Genomic DNA, 22,787 nt, shown 5'->3' with positions numbered 1-22,787 from the left:
CAAACAGTCGCACTTCCGAAATATGTTCGTACATCGGCCTTGTTCTCTGGCGACGTAACGGGACGTGGCAGTCGAAGTAATGGGGCTTTTACAGAGTGCCAGACCAATAGTGGAAACGGAAGTGCACGTGGTAGCCGATGTTAAACTTCTGAGACAGGAGCTTGAAGTAGCGTTTGCTGCTCATATCCGGTTCATGCCCAGCGGGTGACGGTTCTCCGTATCGAAGTCGTTGCCACCCCGGCTCTCACCGCGGCTGCTAAAGCGACTGTGGCTCCGGATCGGTTCCGAGCGGCCGCCAGCTGCCAGCGGGGACGTCGGTGGTGACGTTGCCCGCGCATATGTCTGGCTGGCGTCCCACGTCCGGGTGCTAGTTGCTGGGCTGCCAAAGGAGCCTGGCCCACTGGGTCCGTTTATGGAGTTGGCGGTGGGTGGACGCGGATTGGAGAAGGAACGCGCGGGCGCGTTGTAGCGCGCAGTCTGGCCGAAGTAATCAGGCGTGCGGCGCCCACTGGGTGTGCCGTTCGCGGCACCGCCAGCTCCTGTGGCGGTTGCGTAGCTGCTGTGGCTGCCGTAGCGGCCATGCTGGTTGATGCTACCGTTGTAGCCCATGCCGATGGTGTCGCCGCCGTTGCTACCGCGGTTGTTGCTGGCGCCGTTGCTCAGGCCGAGACCCGCTGCTGCGTTCAAGTCCATGAGAGCCGGCGGCGGCGACGCGATGCGCGACGACTCATGAGTCGACCCGGGGGACATCGACGAGTGACCAGCCCCGGGGCCCCGGCTGCCCGCCATCGATGGGGACATGGCTGATCGTGACGCGAGGCCTGTTGGTGAGGAAAAGCTGGTTACTATGTCGTTGTCCTTGTTGCTGGCAGACATGGCCATGGCGGCATCCATACCACCATGGCCGCCGCCGCCCGCCTCCACCGCTGAGGATGAGGCATCTCGTGAGAGCATCTCGTACGAACGTGTATCTTTTTTGAGGTCGTCGAGCCGTGCATCGGCGGAAACGAACTCGCGCTTGGCGTTGCGCCGCGACGCGGGGGTGAGCAGGTCCACCCAGCCGTGGGCCATGGAGAGGCGGCCGAGAAGGAACACGAGCCAGATGCCGTTCATCTAGGATTGTTAGTAGGCTATTTTATTTACTCATTTTAAAACATAAACCGTGTCTGTCTGATAATTCATGAGGCCAAGACTCACTGCAAGTAGGACGAGAACGGCACCGACGGTAGCTTCGTTGACGGTAAAGGCGGCAGCGTCGTCGAGACACTTGTTCTTGTCGCCCTCGTGTGTGGCGAGGCAAATCAGCCACGTAGTAGCCTTTGCTGGGTCGGCACTGATGGCGGCCACGGTGTTGTCCTGGAACACAAAAACAACGCTGAAGAAGATGACGTCGACGACGATAATGAGCACGATGGCTATACCGCGCCACTGGAGCTGGATGACACGGCGAACACGGCGGTAGGCCTGTCGGGGCGTCATGGTACGGATGCTGTTGCTGTACGAAGGCAGGCCCGAGTTCTCGGTCGATGCGGCGTTGTCGCTAAGCGAGGCCAGATAGACCTTGATGCAGTAGCCAAATGTGACCAGCTGCACAACAATGGACAAGCCGGCAAAGACGAGCAACGGAATCCACAAATCCGCCAAAGAGTTCTCGTGGTTGATGTGGCAGGTAGTACCGAAGCGGAAGGACACGCCACTGAAGACGAGGGCCAGGGTGGTACCGAGGACGGGGATGCCCCAGCCGGTGACATGCGACACCCACATGAAGCTACGGCCGACTACAACTTGCCAGCAGATCTGCAGGTGCAGGGACAGCGAGCGCAAGAAAATCCACATAATGGCTGCCCAGCCGCCGAGAATAAGGAGCGCACCAGACGCGCCGCAGACGCTGCTGGAGTGCATACCGTTTGGAGTTATGGCATCGGCGCATTGTTGCGGGTGGGCGGCGAGCGGGACGACGAAGCCGAGACTGAGAAGGGCGACGCTGAAGGTCAAGCAGATACTGAGATAGTGTCGGTGCGTCTTGTCGACGGGCAAAAGGGCCCACGACAATAGCAGAGCGACGCAGCAGATAGTACTGACGACGGCGATCCAGTCAGCGGCGATGCCGAGAGTGACGAAGCTGTCTGGGTAAACCCAGTCCGTGAGCGGACACGGCAGACAGCATGTGGTGCCGGTCAGGTTCGAACATAGCCGGCCATCGATGACTGGAGTTGGCGTTAGTCTTTCGATCTTCAGTCGATACCAGTCTTCGAACCATCTATGCTCCCCACCCCATACTTACATCCTGTGGAGTCGTTATAGTTCTGCGCCGGCAAAAAAGGCGCGATGCAAGACATGGTGGGCAATTGGCCTTGCGGTGATGGTGAAAGTGTATTGTTTCGGTGTTTGCGCCGGGACGAGAAGAGGCTGGGAGTTGCAGGCCTTCCCTTTAATCACGTCTCAAGAGGATATCACCAGTTTGTCGCACGAATCCCTAAGGCTGCCCAGGTCCAAGAGACAGCAAAAGAGCGACTTTGTATGACACGACCTCAAGTAGTGTCGTAATTTTTTTCCGTGGGTGTAGGCTCCCTCCGAAGGATTATTCTTGTCCTCTTGCTGACCGGCGTTGTCCGTCCAAGGAAATATGAGAAAATGTCGTCAGAGAGAGAAAAAGACGAACAGAAATTAACGTGGCAGCCCGTCAGTAAAAGAGGGATTGGCGAGACGGTGTACACGGTGATACGATGGGAAAAGCTTGCGTCCGCAACTGACTGTTGCTCGAAGCTGTAATTCGGATGCTGAGAGGGACCAAAAAAGAACGGTGTGGCGGCCAGGGAAAAAAAGCGTTACACGAGGTCGTCCGAGTTGATTTTCGTCTAGGAAATGGCGGGTAGTCGTCGATTTCGTTTGCGGTTAAGCCGTCCTTGCCATTGTGTTCTGATATGTGATGGAGGTGGTGGTAGCTGGTCGGTTGCAGTTTTTTGTTTACCCGTTGCTTCAGACGCTGGAAAGGTTGTCGTTTACGCCGAAAGAGGAAATGCTAAGGTCGTGCAGCGCAATCTCGTGAAAGAATAGTCGTAGACAAAAAGAAAAGTATTAAGATGGAATAAAGATAACAACAAGAAAGAAAAAAAGAACCAGGCGCGTCAAGATACACGTCTTTTAATTTTTGAATGATAAACCAAAATAAAAACCGAAGAAGGAAAAAAAGGAAAGGAATAAAAACGGGAGTCCAAGCGGAGGTGGTGGTGGCGGACCAGAATCATTTGTATGCTTCGCGAACGAGAAAAGGGACTGGGGTAGGATAGGGTGTGATAGGTGTGTGCATGGAAGAGAAGGGGGATGGAAGGCACCGAATGGGGAACAATGGGAAAGTGTCTCTGTATGGAAAAGGCCCTGTGTATTAAATGGGGACACTCCTTGCCAGGATGAAGCACCAAAAAAATAAAAACGAATAAAAGAAAAAAGTGAAAATAAGTGATCGCCTCATCCTTTCTTCTCACCCCCCCTCCCCTCTTTCTGGGTCTTCTTTTGACCCCTGTCGGTTCACTTGCCCCGTCCCAGATCACACTCTGTGTGGGTTCTCTAGCTTCAGTGCCCATCACTTTTCCCAGTCGTGTCGCCTCCCTCACTTTTGCTGCTTTTGGTCCTGACGGCAGTGATCCATACCTTCACCCCCAGCAAGAATCGTAAGATACTTTGTTGACAGCATATCCCTGTGGTCGAGAGTGTGAGAGTGTTTGCCAAAGAAGGGCCACCAACACGGATGGGCTCGTCTTTCCAAGGGACAAAGGGCTTGCGACCTTGTGAGCTCGAATCCGGCACCAGTGCACGGCATTGGGCTGTGTTTTGTATTTTGTGTCGTGTGCTTTGGTACTCCCTTGCCTCTCGCCCGCAAGAAGTACTCAGTCGAAGACACAAAGATAGCTCCGGAGCCGACATGGCCAACGATGAGAAGTTACAAAAGGCCCACACCGACATCTCTGAAAGTCCCAGCCGCGATATGTCCTTCGTAAAACCATATAACCACGATATACCTATGTCGTACGCTCAGGTACCCCATAGCTGGTATTGAAACAAGGACCAGGTAGTTGCGGAGTACTGTAGACTCGACAAAAAACGAGAAAGTGACAGGTCTTGCCTCTTCGCAGCGAGAGAGACGACATTCAAAGAGAACAGCAACCAAGACTTGTTGTGGGAACCTGGTCCATTAGGGATAGGGGTTTGGACGAATCGCAACGGCGACCATTTGCGGCAACTGCCCTTTTTGGTTTCTTTTTCCCCTGTCGTTCTAAAATGGCGAAAAGAAGAGGCTATCTGGTCTTGTTGGCGCGAATGGTCTCCGTAAACTTGTTGTTAGTGCTCTATCGCTTAGCACCGGAGCAGGTGTTAGTTTATTATCCCTGGTCCCTAACGCTGCGTCTTGTCACCGCAGCCAGCCAGGCGATGGGGAGAGGAGAAAGGGATCCCGCCACTTTTGCTGTCCCTTGAAGTGTTGACAAACAGCACAGCGGCTGGAAAAGTTCATAGGTCGAATACGCGCATAGGAATGCTCGCAAATAAGAGAATCGTGCTGGGGATGCCGATCATACCTGTGAGTGGCTGCATCTGAGCCTGGTGACAGAGTTTGGAGGCGACACTTTATGAGAGAATAGTCGCCGTGGGAGAAAAAAAAAGTCGAAAAGGGGTAGCTGAGCAGGCGACCGCGAGCCTGGGAGTAAGTAGTACAATTGGAAAAGAGGCAACTAGCAGATGCAAACAGCGAAAGGCAGGAAGGCAGGAGGCAGGTGGCAAAATATCGCTCCTGCCAGTTTACGATGGTACGCTGCTCAGCTCAACAGCCCAGAACTCCCACACTCACAAAGAAAGGAAGAATTTTATCGAATTGGGGGCCAGGATTCTTCCTTGCTTCTTGCTTGACAAGCCTATAATGCCTGCCGTCCCCTACTGAGAACAGCGTGTTGAAGGTTACTCAACACGTTGATTGGGGCAGCAGAACTGTAAGCCTCGCCGCGGCCAGGATACCGATTTTAGGGCCTCAGCCAGTTACGAAGTAGATTGGGTGGCGGCGCAGAAGGAAGGGCAAGGCAACGATGCAGCGCGATGCGGGAGGAAGAGAAGAAAATGCAGAAGGAACAGAGAAAGATCGAAGAAGCATGGGTGCACGTGCGAGGTGGGTGTGGGCCAGGGCCTCCTTCTCTGTTTGGATGTGGGAAGTGGGTCGACCCACAGGGGACAAAATACCGAGAGCCAGACAAAATGGCAAGAGCCGCAGAGAAAGGCATCACGAAAGATACGAAGAGCAAGTGCAAGAGAGATGGTAACACAACAAAAGACGGGGGGTTGGGGGCATTGGTCGATTCCAAGCTTCCAGCTTCAAGACCCCTTTTCGACACACAGGAACTCTTTCGACCAGTTACTTTCTTGTCATTCTGTCTGTGGACCCGCCCTTTCCATCCATCGCCCCGTCGATTTTGAATGTCTGTTCCTTACCGCTTTTGTCGATAGTCATGGTACGCGATTGGTGCGTTTTTCGACTTTTACGTCGGATATCAAGTTGGCGTCGAGCCGGGCCAAATAAAGGACAGGTGAGCCATTATCATATTTGCTTGTGATACAGGCATCGAGCACAATACCATCACATGAGACGGGTTGGTTTTCTGTCCCTAGTAACTTTAACGAGACAGAGCAGAAAGCCGACAACGACAACAACAGAAGAACGGCCGTTGAGAACGAGACTCGGAACGTTGTATTACAAGGACGGACACATTGGCCCGGTTTGTGTTTACAGAAACCCTTGGGTTGGGGACCCAGAGATCGACATCCAGACGGAGACACAGTCGTAGTCGCGAGTTTGTCAAATGCCGCCGTCGCGAGTTAGACTTCTGGGTCTCTTGACAGTTGGCGGGGCTCTCTGGCGCAAGTTTTTACCCGTTCTGGCGCACAGTTTGCTGCTCTGGCGCTGTTCTGGCGCAAGGGGGCAACCGCTGGGGAGACATCAAAAACGATGTGCCGGTGAAGTTTGAAGACTCGAACGGGCGTCATCCCTGTCCCATCTTTTTTGGGACTCTGTGTCGCCTTGCCCCAAGACCTTCCCGTCCGCTGCCGTCCACTACAGACCACTGCCGTTCTGTGGTGCCTCACACAAAACAAGGTCGATGATAAAGTTGTCAAGGTCTTAGTCTCCCTGGATCAGCCTCGAGAGTTCAAGTCTCCTGAGACCTCTTTGCGTCTCCCTGAACATCACCCAAGTCCACCTAAACGTTTGCTATGATCCTCCCAAGAGAGTGTACTTTCAGGCTCGCAACCTCACCGTTCTCCTCTGTCATACCAGCCCTCCCTGGATTGGCCCAGCCACGGCAAGTGGCACCAAGTGTCTCCTTGCCACCTTGTCTCACCTGCGCCGTAGTTCCAGCGGTCCCAATGGCCAGTCTTTGGATTTCAGTACACTAAGTTGCTTTTTATTCTCAAACATTCCGGCAAGAGGCGGCACACAAAATTGACATACGAACATAAAAAAGCCACTCTCAAAAATCTGGAGAAGATCCCTGAGACACGATCCGATGCGCCATAAACGATGGTCGATAAACGAGAAAACAAGGAGAGCCAGAACGGGCAATTGACAGGCAGAATGTGGACGTTGCTAGCTGAGACAGAGACAACGAAAGGGTGAGGAGAGACAAGAGCGAGCAAAAACTCAAATATGAGAGACATTCATTGGCACATCAAATACGCGGGATCGACCCGGCAGTTTACAGCGCATTGTCCACCTCCCGTCCACCTACCCGGACCTCACACTTATGGGGGTTGTCGTCTGGGTCGTCTGTTTGTGTCTCTTGCGAAATGTTTCCAGTTCTCTAACACAAAATGTGCGAGCAAAACGACAGATGGAGGCGACACACCACCCACCCACCACACACACACGCAAAAATATGCAATGTGCGATTTACTACATATATGTTAATGCACATACGTATTGCTCCGTACGTCCGTGCTCACTCATGCTCGTGCACCTGTGCCTGTGGCCGTGCCCCTTTTCTCGAGAATCCTCCGAGTTGGTGTGCATCGCTGACTACACAAGCATGACGAAGACAACCACAAAATCAAAGAGTCGGAAATCGTTGTGACCGTCAAAAGAGCCTATGGAGTACATCCTACTGAGACCGAGGTTCGTCTCGAAAATAACCATTCCAAAACTAGAACTCGCCATTGTCGTCGACACTGTCTTCTTCCCCGCCTTTCACCTGCCATGCAATGCAAACAAAGGTCAAAGGCGAAAACTAGACGGCGGCAACGGGATGACCCTCTTTTCGTCACTTCCCCATGATTTCTTTCAAAGGCGTGGGCCCAAAGTGTTGGGATTTTGGACAAGGAGCGGGGGGTTGACATGTTGATTTTGAGTCGTCGGTTCACGGAGTCTTGCATGTGCTTTTCCAATAAAACGTACTCCGCAACTTGCGAGCCATCTGTCCCGAACCTACGGTCTCGGTCGCTGCCGCCAGTCTCTTTTTTGACCTTTGTCGGCAATTCTTTTGCTCTGTTTACACCACGTTTTGCTTGTGACAGTTCATTTCGCTGGAGTCCTCTCTTCTCCGCATCAAGGTCTCCTCTTTTTCCCAGACTTTTCATACTCTTGTCAACGAAAGCTGGATTCATTAATTTGGTTTTGAGATTCAGCTCCTGCGGCTAAGCCAAAGTCCTTGGTTTTTTATCTCTCCTAGGAAAGTGTGTGTGCGTGGGTGTGTGTGTGTGTGTGTTTTAAACATGATTGCCATCGTTTTGTCTTCCCCAGAATTAAGACTGATCGCTAAAGGGGTGTGTATGTTGTACACTGGGGAAGAACAATATGACAAGCCTGGACGATACATTGCCTGTTCATCAGTTCACATCTTTCACTTCTGGTCTTCAAAATGTAGGAGTTCTTCGTTCATGCAGGATAAAAACCGCATGCCACCTGTACTTTTGTACCATCAAGCCTTGGGTATCCACAAATGGCGACAGAGTGAAAGGGCTGCATAGTGTTGCACCACAGTTCCCGAAGTCCAGGCTCGCAGAATGGTCGTTGCCCTGCAAAAGCACGGGCAATAAGATTGATGGTGAATGAGCAACGGTGAAGAGGAGCCCAAGACGTAATAGGGAGATAAAAAAGCGCGCCGATTCGCGCCCACGGAATATACATCCTATGCCACAAGATACGCACCTAGTGAACGAGTACTCCTGGCTCGATATCGCATACAAGTGGCTGACGATCTTGCGATACGTCGTACATATAGACAGCCCCGGTGTATTATTGCCAGCACCCCTCGCCCTGGCAAACGTTGACGACCGTTGACAAAAAACGAACCGCGCTTTGTCCCTTTTTCTTCTATTTCCCCCCTCGTGGTTGAACATCCCCTCGCGTCCTGCGTCGCTCTATTTCATACAAGGTTGACCCCTGGTTGCCGGTTCATGGCAGTGGCCTGGGTCCTTCTTGGCAACGTCGTCTTTCTCCAACGATGGTACGAAGTACAAGTTGGCGGCTTACCTTTTAAATTAGCTGATACAGTGTGACGCAAACACTTTTTGTTAACAATGGCTCTTACGAACACCCCCTGGAGAGAAAGGGGCTTGCTGCGTTTCCTGCGTTCTGCTGTGCAATGGACTGATGGAAAGCACTGGCGTCCAGGCCTATTTTCCATTGGGTTCTCTTTTGGCTCTTCGGACCCCTGATTCAACAACGTGACTGCCGCTTCCCTGGGCGTCGGGGGGTGGACGGGGCTGTGGACGACGAGCCGTTACAAGGAGGGCGGCAGCACCCTCGCATGCCAGCCACTGAGATGACGTTACCAGGGTATCGTCTGGTGAAGATATGACGGGAGGCTGATGGGATAAAGAAAAAAGGAAAGAAGAAACCAAAAGACTTGATGGTCACGGCTCCTAATACGACAGAATCTGCGATGTCTTCGTTTTATTGATGAACGGCGCGTGGGTGAGAACCAATTCTAGCGTATTATTGGCTGGTCACAGCCGCTGTCCAAGAGCACTGCAATGGACCCCGACTCGACCGCTCGTGTCCTCTTCGTGCTGACCCCCTGTTCCCAATGATGCCGGATGGTGTGTACCTGTAAGAATTTAGCGCAAGGTACGGTGTCGAGGGCGTTTGATTCTTGCGTGTCCCGTATACTGAGTTTTTGCTGTTTCTTACCGCTGTCTTGGTTGGTTTTGTGCACGCAACATCTTGTTGCGGCGCTCCGCATTTGCTCACTGGTTTTATGGAGATTGACGGCGACCAGTTATCAGTCAGCCAACCTCCGAATGCTTCATCAGCAGAGTGCAGGCCAGGGATGAGCGATAAGAGACGAACACAGCAAGAGAGGCGGCCTCTTCCGCGGAATATACAAAGAAGGGGGCGGGGAGACATCGCTTTACGCAGGCTGACATGCATCGCCCGGTGATCGAGTGCGACATGGGAGAAAAGATGACTTGGCAACCTGGCTGAACGACATATTCCCATAGATTGTTCTTGCCCAAACAAAAGTGAAATCATTTCCCGAATCGTGTCAATTTGGTGTCAATTACAAAATGCTGGCGACGTCTAGTTCCAGGGCAACAAAAAAACGGACGTTCGCAATTTGTTCGGTAGCAATGCAACGTCAGGTTGTGAGGCATTTCATACTCCGAGTCTAGTACGACATATCTCGTACATGAGTAGCATTTCACGTTGTGACGACGACGTCAACCAAATACGGGCTGGTTTCACCTTGCTGGGCCCCCCATCCACTCCTGCCCAAGATATGGAAGCGGACGGCAAGCAGACGCAACAGACGGCAGACAACGAGATGAAGGAACCGCGGTGAAAAGGATCAAAGGACCAATGGTGATCGGCAATGCACTGTCAAGGAGGCAAGAGGGCAACAGGCAGAGGGAATGGCAGCGATGCAACAGCCACGTTGACCTCGCCAAAACAACATAGTCCGTACTTCGTATTACTTGACAAGGTACCACCGGCACTGGACAAATGGCATCGACTGCCCACGCGGGCGGCAGTTGGAAATGGGAGATTGGAGCTGCAGTTGCTCTCAATCTCTCCATTGCTCGTGCCCAGCAATAGTGCAGCTGTTCATTTCGCTTGCGATTTGGCTCGACGCAAGCGGCCGTTCTAGAAAGACTAATGGAAGGCGTCGACAGGCGGGGCCCTTGGCGAATGTTCTGTCTACGACATACGTTATAGTTGTCACGATATTGTGGTGGTGGCGCGAGGCTCTTTTTGTTCGTTATTTTCAATCTATTTTCAGGGGCCGCGCCCTTTTTCCCGGGAAGTAAGTTGCATCTACTTCTGTATGTAGGATACAGTACGGAATACGCCAGCAACTACTCCGTCTACGAAACAACGTTCACAAAGAAAAAGAGAAAAGGGTGACATGCCAGCCGGCCAGGACACGTCCAGCATCCAAACCACTTGAGACAGGGATTTTATTGCCGCACTGACAGTTTGGGCAGTGCTGGAACGATCGTCATGACCACCATACTTCCTCCCCACCCCTCTGCCTCTGTTTCCTTTCTGGTTCTCATCGACGTTGCACTCTGCCGTCGTTTTTGCCTCTCGCTACGACGGTGTACATTGTTTATTTGCCTCTCAACCTCTGTGTCCCTGGTTTTGGGCCGGTTACGCTTCCGCGGAGAATTGGTAATTGAAATCATACAGAAAAAACTCTGCAATCTGCAATCTGCAATCTGCCCAAAAAAGGGCACGGACGATTGGCAGGCTCTGTGCGCGCAGAGAAATTGAACGGTATCGTGAAAGAAATCTAAAGATAATTATGTCCCTTTATGGCAAGAAAACACCAGGAAAAGAGGGCAGCAAACATGAGAAGCAGAAACAGCAGTGTGAAACAATAGATAGGGCGATACACTAATCGAAACGCACCAAATGGTTCACTAAATGCTCTCGACCGGTGCAGAACGGCTGTGAGGAAGGTGCGATTGCGAGGACAGGATATGGCGAGCGCCACAGAAGTTTCAGGAAGGCCGTCAGAAAGATAACACCCCAAAAGGCAAGTCCCACGTTTGGCCGGGGAAGACAGGCGAGACAGGCAAGAACGAGAGGCCCAGGCAGAAAAAGAAAGACCAGCGTGAGCCCACAGGTCCCACTAATATGACGGCGCTCTCAACGTATTTTACTATTTTATTCATAGTGTGCGTTGATAGCGTGTTTCAGACTCCGGCCCGCTCGATGAACTTGGCCGAACATGGGCAAGGACCGTTTTCCACGTTTTCTCGATGACAGTGTCAAAACGAGCAATCACTTGTCACGAGGTTTGTCGGTGAACAGCGGGCTTTCCTTATTTCGACAACACGACCCTCTTTGCCAATCCTCGCTAACAATGAGTTTTGCTCGGCGGTCATGAGAAAACGTGGGTTCGACCAGGAAAGCAACGAATCGAAAATCCAAAGGGAAGGGATTCTTGTAGACTGCGGAAACTATGATACTTCCCACAAACAACCTCGAGAGTGTCCGGGGTTTTGGAGCCTCCCTCCGTGCACAAGATGTTTTGAAACGCACATAGATGCTGGAGGACAAAACGGGACAAAGACGACGAAAAGACGACAAAAAAAACGAAAACGGTAGCAGCAGACCAACACCGCGAATCACTCATCCGGGGCGCCAACGTTTAAAAAGAACAAAGGCAAACAAAGGATGTACAAAAACGACGACGAAACCGGCCACTTGCAGAAATGCGCTTGAAAAAGAGACAAACAGAAGACGTGCGCAGCAGGGCCAACCGAACAGGTTGCGTTGAACCCAAGATGGGCCAAAGAGCAAAGAACCAGATTTGCAATGGGGGCTGGACACGACGACATGAGGCTGGAAGCTTGCATCGGTCGTATCGGTCGCTTTGCAAACTGTCCTCGATTTCTTCCGAGAGAGGGGACAAACCCTGTCACTGCCATGCGCACAATGGATGAACCCCCATTGCCATTTTTGGGCTTGCCAAGACGGTCTCGCTCTGGCCGATACAGAGTACACAGATTGTTCAGAATGAGGACAAATCTCCTGTCCAGCCTCCAGTCCACAGCGGAACCGTGACAGGGAAGCGGGCGAAATGACAAGGCCAAGACAATGCAAGAACGCAAGATCGCAAAAGATTGCAAGACAGGGGACAAGATTCCCAACACTCCAAGACTCCAAAATCTACAGGGGGCATGTCGTAGGGCTCCATTGTCTTGCAGAGCAAGCTAACGCTGTTGAGCTTCCATCTCCGAACCATAAAGTGAACCCCAGCGGGCCCAGTATGCAAAAAGTCTCTCGGCTGGGAGAAACCCTGGCTCCGCTTGGCCTCCCCTGCTTCCAAGACTCTGTCAGTCTGTTTCCTCCAGACTGCAAGAATAAATTATCAGTGGGAACGAGTCCATGGTGTGCACTCTAAAAAGGTGTCCCATTTACCATTTATGCCTTCAAGATTGCTGCTCACTGTCCATCAGCGCCGTCCAGACCCTGTGGTCTCCCCAAATCAAGCTATGCTACACCATCCTACGCCACCGCTAATAGGATGGAGCCTCTCCTCGTAGCCTTTTTTGTTTTTGGGAGTTGCATGCGACCGGGGAATTACCCTCCCTCCCCTTGAAAGACACCCCCGAACCACCCTAGAATATGAGGAATCGGACCGTCGAGTACTAGAGGCAGGGGCAAAACGGGAAACGCAACAGGGAGCAGGGGGTGCGAAGGCAACATCGGCGGGGCGCGGGTTGGCGGGCTGGCGGGCTGGGCTTTGGTACCATGTAATGCCAATGGCCCCTGATACGGCAAGTGCAGCGAGAGATCCCCATCTCACCCGCAAGCGATACCTTGACAACATAGCAGTGGTGCGCTCGCAATAGAGGCCGATGGCTGGCGTGTCCAGGACATGGAGCGGTGGGGGAGTCATCTACTCGCAAAGTAAGTGTCGTAGCGTATCGGGTCGGTGCCTTCTGGGCTGGGTTTCTTGTCTCGTCACAAACAGGACCGCAACACGAAAGACATGATCTTCTCTGTATGTCTTTGAAATGACAATCTTATGCAATATCGCAGTGTCGTGCTGCTTGCGTCATCAAAACAATCCATGGACAAGCTGGAGGTTATCTCGCAGTTTATAGTTCGTACTATTGATTGCCCTGTTCGCTGTCAACTGTCCTCGCGGACCCACGATGTCCAAGATCTTGCCAGACGAGATAGTGCACATCACGCGTGCTTCACAGAGGTTACCACCTCCGCACCATATGTCGCACATCGTGCATCAAAAATCGTGTATCGTACATTCAACGGGCATTGTATTCCATGCACACCACTGGAGCCTTCGGCGTGTCCCCGGTCGACTGTGCCACGCTTCTGCAGCGGGGATGCACGGAATAGGTTCAAGAAAGAGGGAGGCGTACGACAGTGTACGATAACCATTGGTCCGGTGTGCTATCAATATGCAGCATCCGCCGCACACAAAGTGGGTGGAAGTACAACTGTACCCATCTACACAAAACACATCGAGTATGAAAAAGCCAATGTTTCTCGAAACCAGACTTCCTGGCATCGAGTTTCGACGATATTGCATCGCCATACGAGATGCACGTATCATACCTGTTCCCAGGTTTGTGGAATAGTCGGACGAAACGGCCGGCGTCTCTTTGTTTCGCCGTCGCTCGCTTCAAACGTGTGTCAGGATCGCGTGTTTCCGGGTTTGCCCTACACATTCGTATCTTATTGGATACGTGCGGAGCACAAGAGTACGTCGTCAGTCAGTAAAGGTGATACAAAGGAGAATCAAAAGGAGACAAATCATGTCGACCCAATGCGGATTTCACTCGGTACCGATTATTCGGGAGAGCAAAGGCATAAGTGGGAAAGAGAAAAAATAGCTAGAAAAAGACCGAAACGACAATGGGAAGGCAGGAAGACTCCGAGAAACGCGCCGGAGACCACACCGCTGCTGTGCGTGGTGTTCGCTGTCGATCAAACTTGGCGGCGCGGCAGCAAACAGCATGAAAGCCTGGGCAAAGGACCTTTCCCAGCCACGTTCGTGCATATAGGTACGCAGAAATGCTCCCGTCGTCCCGGTACGACGTGTCGGCGTGGCAGAAGAAATCGAGACGATGTATCGTGTGCACCCGACTCTACTACCAATAGTAGTCCCGTTAAGATGTATCAATACCTCGCAACCGAACAGCGGGACGACCAATGCTACCACGAGGCAGCCATTGCGTGTCGTGCCGCTATCAAACTTTACTTCGGTTCAAAGTCGACAAAACCCGACGCCAGTCGGAGTCCAGCATCCGACGTCAATGTCCATCGTCCAACGGCCAGCGTCCAAAGAATAGACCTAGCACAAATTTTGGAGTTCAAGCATATCTCGCCAGCCGTGACGATCGGCATCCATCGCGGCGCACAATATGTCTGGATACTGAATAGGGGCCTTGCGACGGGCGAGGACAGTCACCAACGAGTGTGGAAAAACTCAACATGAACCTCACTCGAGACTTTCACTGACTGACTGATGACCCTCTATACGAATTCAGCGAATTGAATTGCCGACTTGTAGCTTGTCTCTTCGGCCCCAAATATCTCCTCTTTCAATCGCTCTTCGCTCTCAACATCCCCACAGAATCATCTCGCTAATCCAGTTTTCTGCCTTCTTTCCTTGGTGTCTCCTTAGCATGGACCCAGGGCGAGAATGGCCTCTGGGTCCTCTGGATCGTCTGGGCACTCCGGGGGTTCCTCCATCTGTTGTCACTGACAAAAAGAGTCTCCGTAGCGAAACGACGATCGTCTGTCTTCCGTAAACAGGAACAAGTAAATCCGGGGACAGGTTCATACAAAATAAATGCCTTGTGCAAGCCAGGCGCCAACAAAACGGTGACATTCTCGTGCATCGTGGCCTTGGCATAAACGGCATCCAAGACCCGAGCATTTTTGTGATTGAGTCCCTTCTGTGGTCAGAACAAAAGAAGAAAAACACGTCCACATGATTGCACATGTCTGACTCTGTCTTCTTTTCTGTTTGTGCCATGTGTCCCTTGTTTTTCTTTCCTTCGTCCTTTTCCACTGCCTTACCCCATATCAACCATCAACGGACACCTGCACTCCAGCGTTCCGCCTGCACTAGCAGGAAGCACAACATATTTGTACTGCATACACTACCACCACCGGCTCTCGTGCGGCCTTGCTTTCATGGCAAACGGCGCTGGGGACCTTCAGGGCACATGTTAAATCCAGCAGCCGCTTTTCTGCGAACAGTCTCGTGCTTCCCTCTTTGAGAAAAGCGTCGAATCCGGCATCATAAAATGCCCAATACGGATAGGAGCGCAGTGACAAAGTGCGGCGAAAGGACATACGGGACAACCGCCTCCGTCTGGGGAAGCGGATTGTGATGCGCGGCCTCAAATGTTCACTTGGTTTTTGACATGTGGAAAGTCCCTCGAGAAGAGGGAGTGATTGCCAGAAGGCAGGCTTGACAAGACAGGCTTTTTTTTTCGCGAGCCCCATTGCGACAATTGTCTTTAGCAGTGTCATCTCGTCCGCCCATCTGGCTGAGATTCTCAGTTGGTTGGCCCGAGTCCCTTCACGTCATGTCGAGAGACCTTGCTTGTATTTTTGTTTCTTCCGTCATTGTTTCCATGGAAAGACACGTTCTGCCGGGCCCAATTTAGGGGGCCGGCCGAAGGCTAACCCGGTGAAGAGCGGGAGAGGGGAGACGGCGCGCCGTTTTGTAGAAATTGACGCAGGCACGGTGGGCTTCCTGGGCAGGGGGACGACAAGACAACATGTCGAAAGAGACTGGCGGACCTGTCTGCCGTGAAATACTCCGCAACTTGCGGCCGGCAAGTGGAATACATCGAACTATCTTGTCCGTAGTAGCACGTCGTACTGTCGCATTCTGTCGCACGTCGCAATTCCCAGTTTGATTGACAGCGGGCGACGACATTGATTCCAAAATGCATGCTAAAAAAGCTAGACAGGCATCAGGGGAGGTCGGAGGCTGGGAAGGAAAAGAGAAGGCCGTGAGAAGACGAAAAAGAGGCCCATATAGTCAGATAGTGCCAACGGCAAAAGAGAAAAGGGGAGCAGGGAGTATCTGCAATGCCACGCCGCGCCAACGCCATGCGACATGGAGAACGTCCGCAAGAAGCAAGAGAGGCGAGGAGGGAAACGGGAAAGTGATGTGCAATGTCCCGAAAAGGGGGAAAGCAGGCAGAGAGGCTCTTTCCCCTTGAAGATCGACATCAGGCCCCGCTCTCGGTTCTTGACGTTGAACGACAGACTCCGTAGCGTGTTTTTATTACATCGTACGTCGTAGCTTCCCTACACAGTAACTTGGCCCACAAAGTTCTTTCCTGCCTCTTTGCCTTTCTTGTCAGCCAGCCTTCTTTACACAGTATTACATACTCCGTTGCTGTCCACTTTCTGTTCGCCGCTTCTCTTTGCCCCTGCGCATCGAGTGGAGCCCGACCTTCGGTTCCCTGAACAAGACAAGAGGAACAGCGGCTGGCGAATATTTCTCCAGCAGGTGTAGGGGACGGTTGTAGGCGGGAGATAGACAGGGAGACGACGCACCTACCTTCTGTGGTCGGGTCTTGGTGCTGTTGCTGCCATTTGGTGGCCGTTGGGTTTGCAGAGGAAGGAACGACCAGAGCATCGTACGATCGATAATCTGGCAAGACAAGAAGGGAGGAACGAACGACAGAAGACGGAGACAACGATTGCCAAATGGTGACCACCGGTTTCGGCAGCGATAAAGACATCGTTCGATCGAAAACAAAGGCAGCCGTGAAGGTAGGAGCGGCATGGCCACACTGGCAAAGAAGGCAGTTGCCAAGTGGTGGTAGCCAGTCAACATTGCACTTAGCAGTGCCTGGCAAATGCTACTGTCCCAAGATCACGGCTATCGTACTGTCTCGTTGCCGTCATTCTTGGTCCCATCAGTCGTCTGGCAAAAGGGACGACCGATGTACTCGAGTTGGGCTGGCAAGCTGCTCTGGCCGTCCAAGCGGACGAGACGAACAAGGAATGAGCTGCCATCGCAAGCGCGCCTCGAGACTTCGTCCAAGTCCACATGAGGAACATTATGGACGGCCCGAGTTGTCTATTCATGGGACGGGCTCGGACGCCTTATGTTGTTGGTGGTCGGCCACAGTCGCGTGGGAACTGCCACGGAGGAGGAAGTCGGCATCGGTATTATATCATACCAGTGCCTGGCAACTGTGTCTGAGTGCGTGGTCAGCAGCTGCTCGATAAATGATTGAACCCATGAGGAAAGGAACATGAAGATTCCGCCGCGGGGGATGATGCGGCGACCACCGCTCGAAGGCACGTCCTGTCGCCTCCTTGGTATGCCGTCGTCGTTCTTCCGGTTGCAGTCTCTGCCGGTTGGAAAACAACGCAATGAACAGCGATCGGTGGCTGTTGTCCAAGGAGGGCGCCGAGTGCCAGAAACACGGTAGCAGCCCGCCACACCTCGGGGAGGCACGCGGTCGCTTACGCCGCTGGCCCGGCAGATATAGAAACCGTGGACATCTACACGAGCCTGTGAACCAGTTCTGCTTGTTGATATTGGAATTCTGAGCGCTCAAGTGAATCGTCTCAAAATCCGGGTCTCGTGTGGCCCACGCAATATACCCCGTTCTTCTAAATCGAGCTCGTCTTTCCTTGCTTCTTCCGTCCCCTTGTATTTGTGTATCTTTTCACTTCCGGATCATGAAAAATTATTGCCCGTCGTTTATATTTGCGTTGCCGCAAAGTCCACCTTCTGTTTTCCTTCTGCGATACAAGGTATATCCTGCGAAACAAGCATGAAACGGGCGAGACGATGAGGTAGGACAGAACTACCAAGAAAAGCCAGCATGTAAAAGAGGAGAATGCCGGTGGCGAGAGTGGTAACGCATGCGTGACGAGAAAGACAAGCGAGATACGAAACGAGAACGTGACGAGAAAGGAACGATAACAACGCCGCGAAGAGGAGACTCAAGGAATGTTTTCGCATGCGGGCATACGAAAACAAATAATGCAAATGCAAATGCATATGCATGCAGCCATGCAATGCAGAGGCAGGGAGTCGACAAACAAGGAGGGCACGAAGTGCAGGAGACACGGTGCATCCAACCAACCACGGACCTTGCCGACAGTGCCCGAGCAGCTTTGAGCAGTCGCGGAAAGTAGGTTCGTGAAGACAGGAGACCAACGAGGAGTCGGTGGATGGCATTTCTAGCAAGCCACCGAGTTTCCAGGGTTGTTGCTGCCCGGTGCTTTTGTCAACTCCCAAGAAGCAGGCGCCGTATTTCGCTGTTCTATTGGGCCGCTTACGGCTCTGCGCATCGGATTCGCTCTCTATCTCTCGTCATGAGTAGCGGTGTAGGCTCGTTCGTTTGCATACAATGGCATTGTGACGATGCCGGCAGTCTAGAATACAAGGAGTGGGGGATACAGAGGCAATGGGGATAGAGATGAGGAAAGGAAATGGAGAGAGTTTCTGCCAAAGGAACACAGTCGAGTGTAAGAGGCAAAAGATGTGCAATGCATGCATGTGCACGGTTTGTAGCACTGAATCACATCATCAAATCATCGGGGAAGCGGTCCGTGCACTGCATTTTTAAACAGAGAAAAACGTATGTTGTACAGTTGTATTTCGTGGCTTTTTATTCAAAAAAGCATTTGTACGTATTTTTTATTTCCGAAAAAAACGGAGGAAGACAAAAAAAAAAAAGAAGCAGTCACAGATATTTGTAAACCAATTATTTTCGCTGACTGAAATAAGTGTTTAAGTGTTGTGCTGTAAGACGTGCCATGAATGGCCGTGATGTTGATACCTCTGTTTCGTCCTCGCCTGCCAAGAGGAGAACAACGCACAAAGTCCTGGTGCAACATCGATACCGCCACAATCCTCCAAGCCCACAATGGACATGCCCCTCCGCAAATGGGGAACAGACGCCGTGTGCCGGCCCAGCGCCACGGATGTGACCAAGCCGGGTTGTCGATGCCACTTGTGCCGTCCAATCAACTGCTGCCAGCTCCAGTCTCGAGTAGCAAAGCACAATGCAGCATTTTATTACGCTTTTTTTCGATCCCAGTAGCTTGCAAATCGAAGCACAGTCTAGACTCAGAAGAACACGAACAGGCGCAAATAGAATCAGAGTAAAAGGATAATGTTCTTATAGTGTTTATTAAAGGTGATTTCAAGCAAATTCGCAGTCGGGACTGCATCATGCTGCGCAAGAGTACTATACTGTGTGGCAATGTCGCCATCTCGTCAGTTTTTGGTAGGAATAGTCATTACACCCGCCAGGATCAAATTTTACGGCCTCGTCATTGCGGTCACTCCTTTTGTTTCGTTGTCCTCCCGTGTAAGCATGTTCATGTGTGGCCATCAGCTGACCACTGGCTTGCCCCGTTTTGGTAGCCCTTTATTCATTGTGACACGAGAAAAATTAGTTGGGGTACTTGCGCAGCGGGAAGAACGACTCCGGCATTGGCTCAATGTGCCAGACCCGCGGATGGTCCTCGTCAAAGCTAGCATCCCATTCACTCTGAAGCTCCGTGGGGAGCGCCCAGCCATGCTTTGAGCTGCGGAGGCGCATGCGGACGAGATGTCGCTTCTCCAGTACCCCAGCTCCATTCGTAAAGCTTTCGCGGCGGTGCAAGACTGCAAGGTTGTTGACGAAGTGCATGTCACCAGGTTGGGTGCGGATCTCCAGCTGAGCAGCCTTTGCGATGGCTTCAATAGCTTCAAGGGCCTCGATTTGCCGAGCCGTGACACTTGGGAAGCGTGACGGGCGGGGATGGATGCTGTTTCCAAGCAGTGGCGTCCGCCCGAAATTCATAATGACCCTTGGGCCTTGTTTGAAAATAATGGGCCTGCATTGGAAATGGGGGCTGAGAACACAGCATGTATGTGTTAGTCGCCAAAGGCAAAGAAACGGGAATATATAACAGGGGAAAAAGAATAATATAGAAGGAGGGGGTGTGCTCACAATACGAAAGGCCAGTCGGCCCGTGCGAGAAGGCGAAGCAAATCAGGACGCCCAGCAGCGAGGGCATTGTAGACTGTATGCGCCGACGAAATGATACAGCGTCCGCCAGATGAGGCTGTGTTGCGTGTCAACCAGCTAACAACGTCGCCGGTCTCTTCTGTATGGAAGGTCTATGGGAGAATAAATCACAGGTTAACACATTGACTTACAGATGATCAGTGTGTTCTCGCACGCCCACGATTTGCCAAGATACTTACAATTGACTTGTTGGAATGTCGATGGTGTTCCGTGCTCGTCTTCGATGACTTGTCCGCAATGATGTGGACTGACGGTGTTAGTCAAGGGGCAGAAGAACTGGTGCATGAGAAGAGAGATACTTACCTAACATGTTGCCTCTGTTGTCCTGATGGGCACGCTGATCGGCGATGTAGGATTGAACACCGAGGTAGGTAAGCGTCAAATCCTCGACCGAAAAGTCGGCCGGGTTGACACCACGGACAAGACAGAAGCCGCGGCCTTCGTACACCTCCAAGCTGAGTTCGTCCAGCTTGGCACCCAGCTGAGGAAGCGGGAAAGTGTTGCGAGAAACATTCTCGCCGTCAAGTCCGAGATCTATATCGTAGTAAGGGTTAGGCGATGCATCATACAGCAGAGCGCTTTCGAATGACTGGGTATGAATGAGTTGAAGATTTACCTTTAAAGTAGGAGATGGCCTGGCATATCTCAGCCAGATCGTCCTTGCTGAGCTGGTAGATGTAGGTCTCCGGGACCTTGAAATCGCTGCCGACCCAGGCAAGTTTGGTATCGAGCTTCGCAGGGAAGCCTTTGGGCATAGAGGGGCTGTCGGTCTTCCGGGTGGCAGGGCTAGCTCCCGCAAGATTAGGCACGGCAAGTACATGTGTGGCTCCAACGACAGGACCGGTGCTCAGCGCAGACATGGTAGCGTGTGGATGCGAGTCTGTCGACGGGGTATGGTTAGGATACCAAGTGGCCACAGATAAGAACAAAGGAAGAGTCCGTGGGATTTAGGGGAAAAAAAAGAGATTCGAGAGACGAACTGGACTGAATAAAAGACGACTTGTTGGTTTGAAAGACATAAAAAAACAAAGTAGGTACAAAAGACGGCAACGATAAGCTATCTTGGTATCGACGGATAACTTGCTGGTGTGTGGGAAGCAGGAAAGACCAGAAGAGAATTAGAAGGAAGTTTTACGTGCAGAAGAAGGCGTGAGGTGGGATCGCTTGGAGGATGTGACTGTATGGTTCGAGACAAAGTGAATACGGATCATGAAGAGAAGGGGGTGCGAGCGTGAATGGAAGCAAGACAAGTTGATCGTTTGTACTTTGACAAAAAACTGAGGGAGAAAAAGAAAACAAATCGGAGAAAAGGGAGAAACGGGCCTCATATACTCCTTTTGAATTCTCTCGCTCTTTCCCTTCGAGCTGAGGATCTTTCCTCGATTGTTTTGTGCCTTATTCTTGCCATTTATCACTCCTGCCCTGTTTCCCAACGCTCGTCACCCCCTATTTTGAAGGCAGCTCGTGTAACAGAGGCAGTCGCGGATAGCAGGGAAGGAGCAAGCGACAAAATATCAAAATACAAACCACACAATTTTCCTTTGCCGCCAAAGTGGTGGGAACGGCGCCGGGAAAGAGCAACCAACACATAAAACGCAAGGATTGAAAATGGTACCACCACAATCAAAGTACGGATCGGATGATGAATGAGTGATGGGCGTTGTGTAAACGAGACACAGCAGTCGGGACAACAAATGGATAAAACACTGCATTTCTGGCGGGTAGCAGCGACAGTGTAAATGTGAGACAGCAGAAGACAGCAATGAAGCAAGTGAGAAAGGAGAAAAGAAAATGAGAAAAAGGGGAATAAAAAAAAAGAATAAAAAACGAAGATAAAAGAAATGAGAGTCAAACGGACGAAACAAGCGACATCAATGGAAGCAAGGTGTTATAAAAGAAAAGAAAGATACATACGAATCAGTACCGGCATATGTACATATTTGTCAAGCACACGCGCACGTTACGGTTTGTGTGTACACAAAATATGCATCTATGGCAAGTACAAGTAGACGAAATTGCAGTCAAGTACCGGTACGAGCGCTTCAAAATTACACTCCTGCACTGGTGTGCACAAGGGAGACGTCAGTAGGACGCCGTCGGCCGTACGCCTTACGTTGGAGAAGGCAGTTCTGAGGGCGTGAGACCTGCCCGAGAGAGTTGTAGGCCACTCAATAAGACGGCCGTGGGGCGAATATGTACGTGTGCCTGGAAGCGTATTTTTGGGAACGAAAAAGTCGGCTAGTGGCTCGCCGAGAGACAACGGATGTGAAGGGCACCGATACGTGGGTGTGGGTGGGTGTGGACTTGATAGTGTTGGAACTCGTGCACGGAACGAGGTGTCTGTAAGGAGGTGCAGGCAAGAACAGACATGCTTCTTCGTCTGTGGAACTTGGTGCTGTGACCGGGAGCGTGATGGTCGAGTGCGTGCTGTCGTGGCTGAACACGGTCAGAGCGGACGAGCCTTTGCTTCTCCGCTTCGTTTTTCTTTTCTTTGTGTAACCGCGAGTCCGAGTAGAGCTGGGTCGAAATGGTGCGGCGAGTGCTGTCACAGCAGATGAGAACTCGAGGGGAGGCTTGGCGGCAATAGCCAGCGTTTCTGCGCTAGATGGGAAGGGCCTCCAAGACGACGGCCTTTGGGGCACGCAATGGACGGTGGCCTGAAACAGGAGCTTGATCAATGTCGAAGACTGGGGCCGCCGATGCCGATAGGAGATATGATTACCCGTTTTTTGTTGTTGTAAAGACGAAGGAAATCACCG

The 22,787-nt window shown here is 51.9% G+C and overlaps 3 protein-coding genes across 3 annotated transcripts; 1 reads left to right on the top strand and 2 right to left on the bottom strand.

Moving 5' to 3' along the window:
• Window positions 1-180: 180 nt before the first annotated feature.
• On the bottom strand, window positions 181-2,339 carry SPSK_08725 (uncharacterized protein; the record flags this gene model as incomplete). Its single annotated transcript, XM_016735313.1, has 3 exons — window positions 181-1,113; window positions 1,198-2,207; window positions 2,285-2,339. The coding sequence occupies 3 exons, from the start codon at window positions 2,337-2,339 to the stop codon at window positions 181-183; spliced, it is 1,998 nt and encodes a 665-aa protein (XP_016587153.1).
• An 11,790-nt stretch (window positions 2,340-14,129) lies between these two features.
• SPSK_10092 (uncharacterized protein) lies at window positions 14,130-14,453 on the top strand (the record flags this gene model as incomplete). The annotated part of the gene is made up of 1 exon (XM_016736648.1): window positions 14,130-14,453. The coding sequence occupies one exon, from the start codon at window positions 14,130-14,132 to the stop codon at window positions 14,451-14,453; it is 324 nt and encodes a 107-aa protein (XP_016587152.1).
• Window positions 14,454-19,407: 4,954 nt separating this feature from the next.
• SPSK_09171 (uncharacterized protein) lies at window positions 19,408-20,888 on the bottom strand (the record flags this gene model as incomplete). Its single annotated transcript, XM_016735749.1, has 5 exons — window positions 19,408-19,834; window positions 19,951-20,120; window positions 20,208-20,275; window positions 20,332-20,562; window positions 20,645-20,888. 5 exons carry the CDS (start codon window positions 20,886-20,888, stop codon window positions 19,408-19,410), a joined length of 1,140 nt encoding a protein of 379 aa, XP_016587151.1.
• Window positions 20,889-22,787: the final 1,899 nt, after the last annotated feature.

Source organism: Sporothrix schenckii (genome assembly GCF_000961545.1).
Source record: "Sporothrix schenckii 1099-18 chromosome Unknown Cont44, whole genome shotgun sequence".
NCBI classification, from domain to species: domain Eukaryota; kingdom Fungi; phylum Ascomycota; class Sordariomycetes; order Ophiostomatales; family Ophiostomataceae; genus Sporothrix; species Sporothrix schenckii.
Note: the sequence above shows the minus strand (reverse complement) of the source record. Positions and strands in the feature narration are given on the sequence as shown.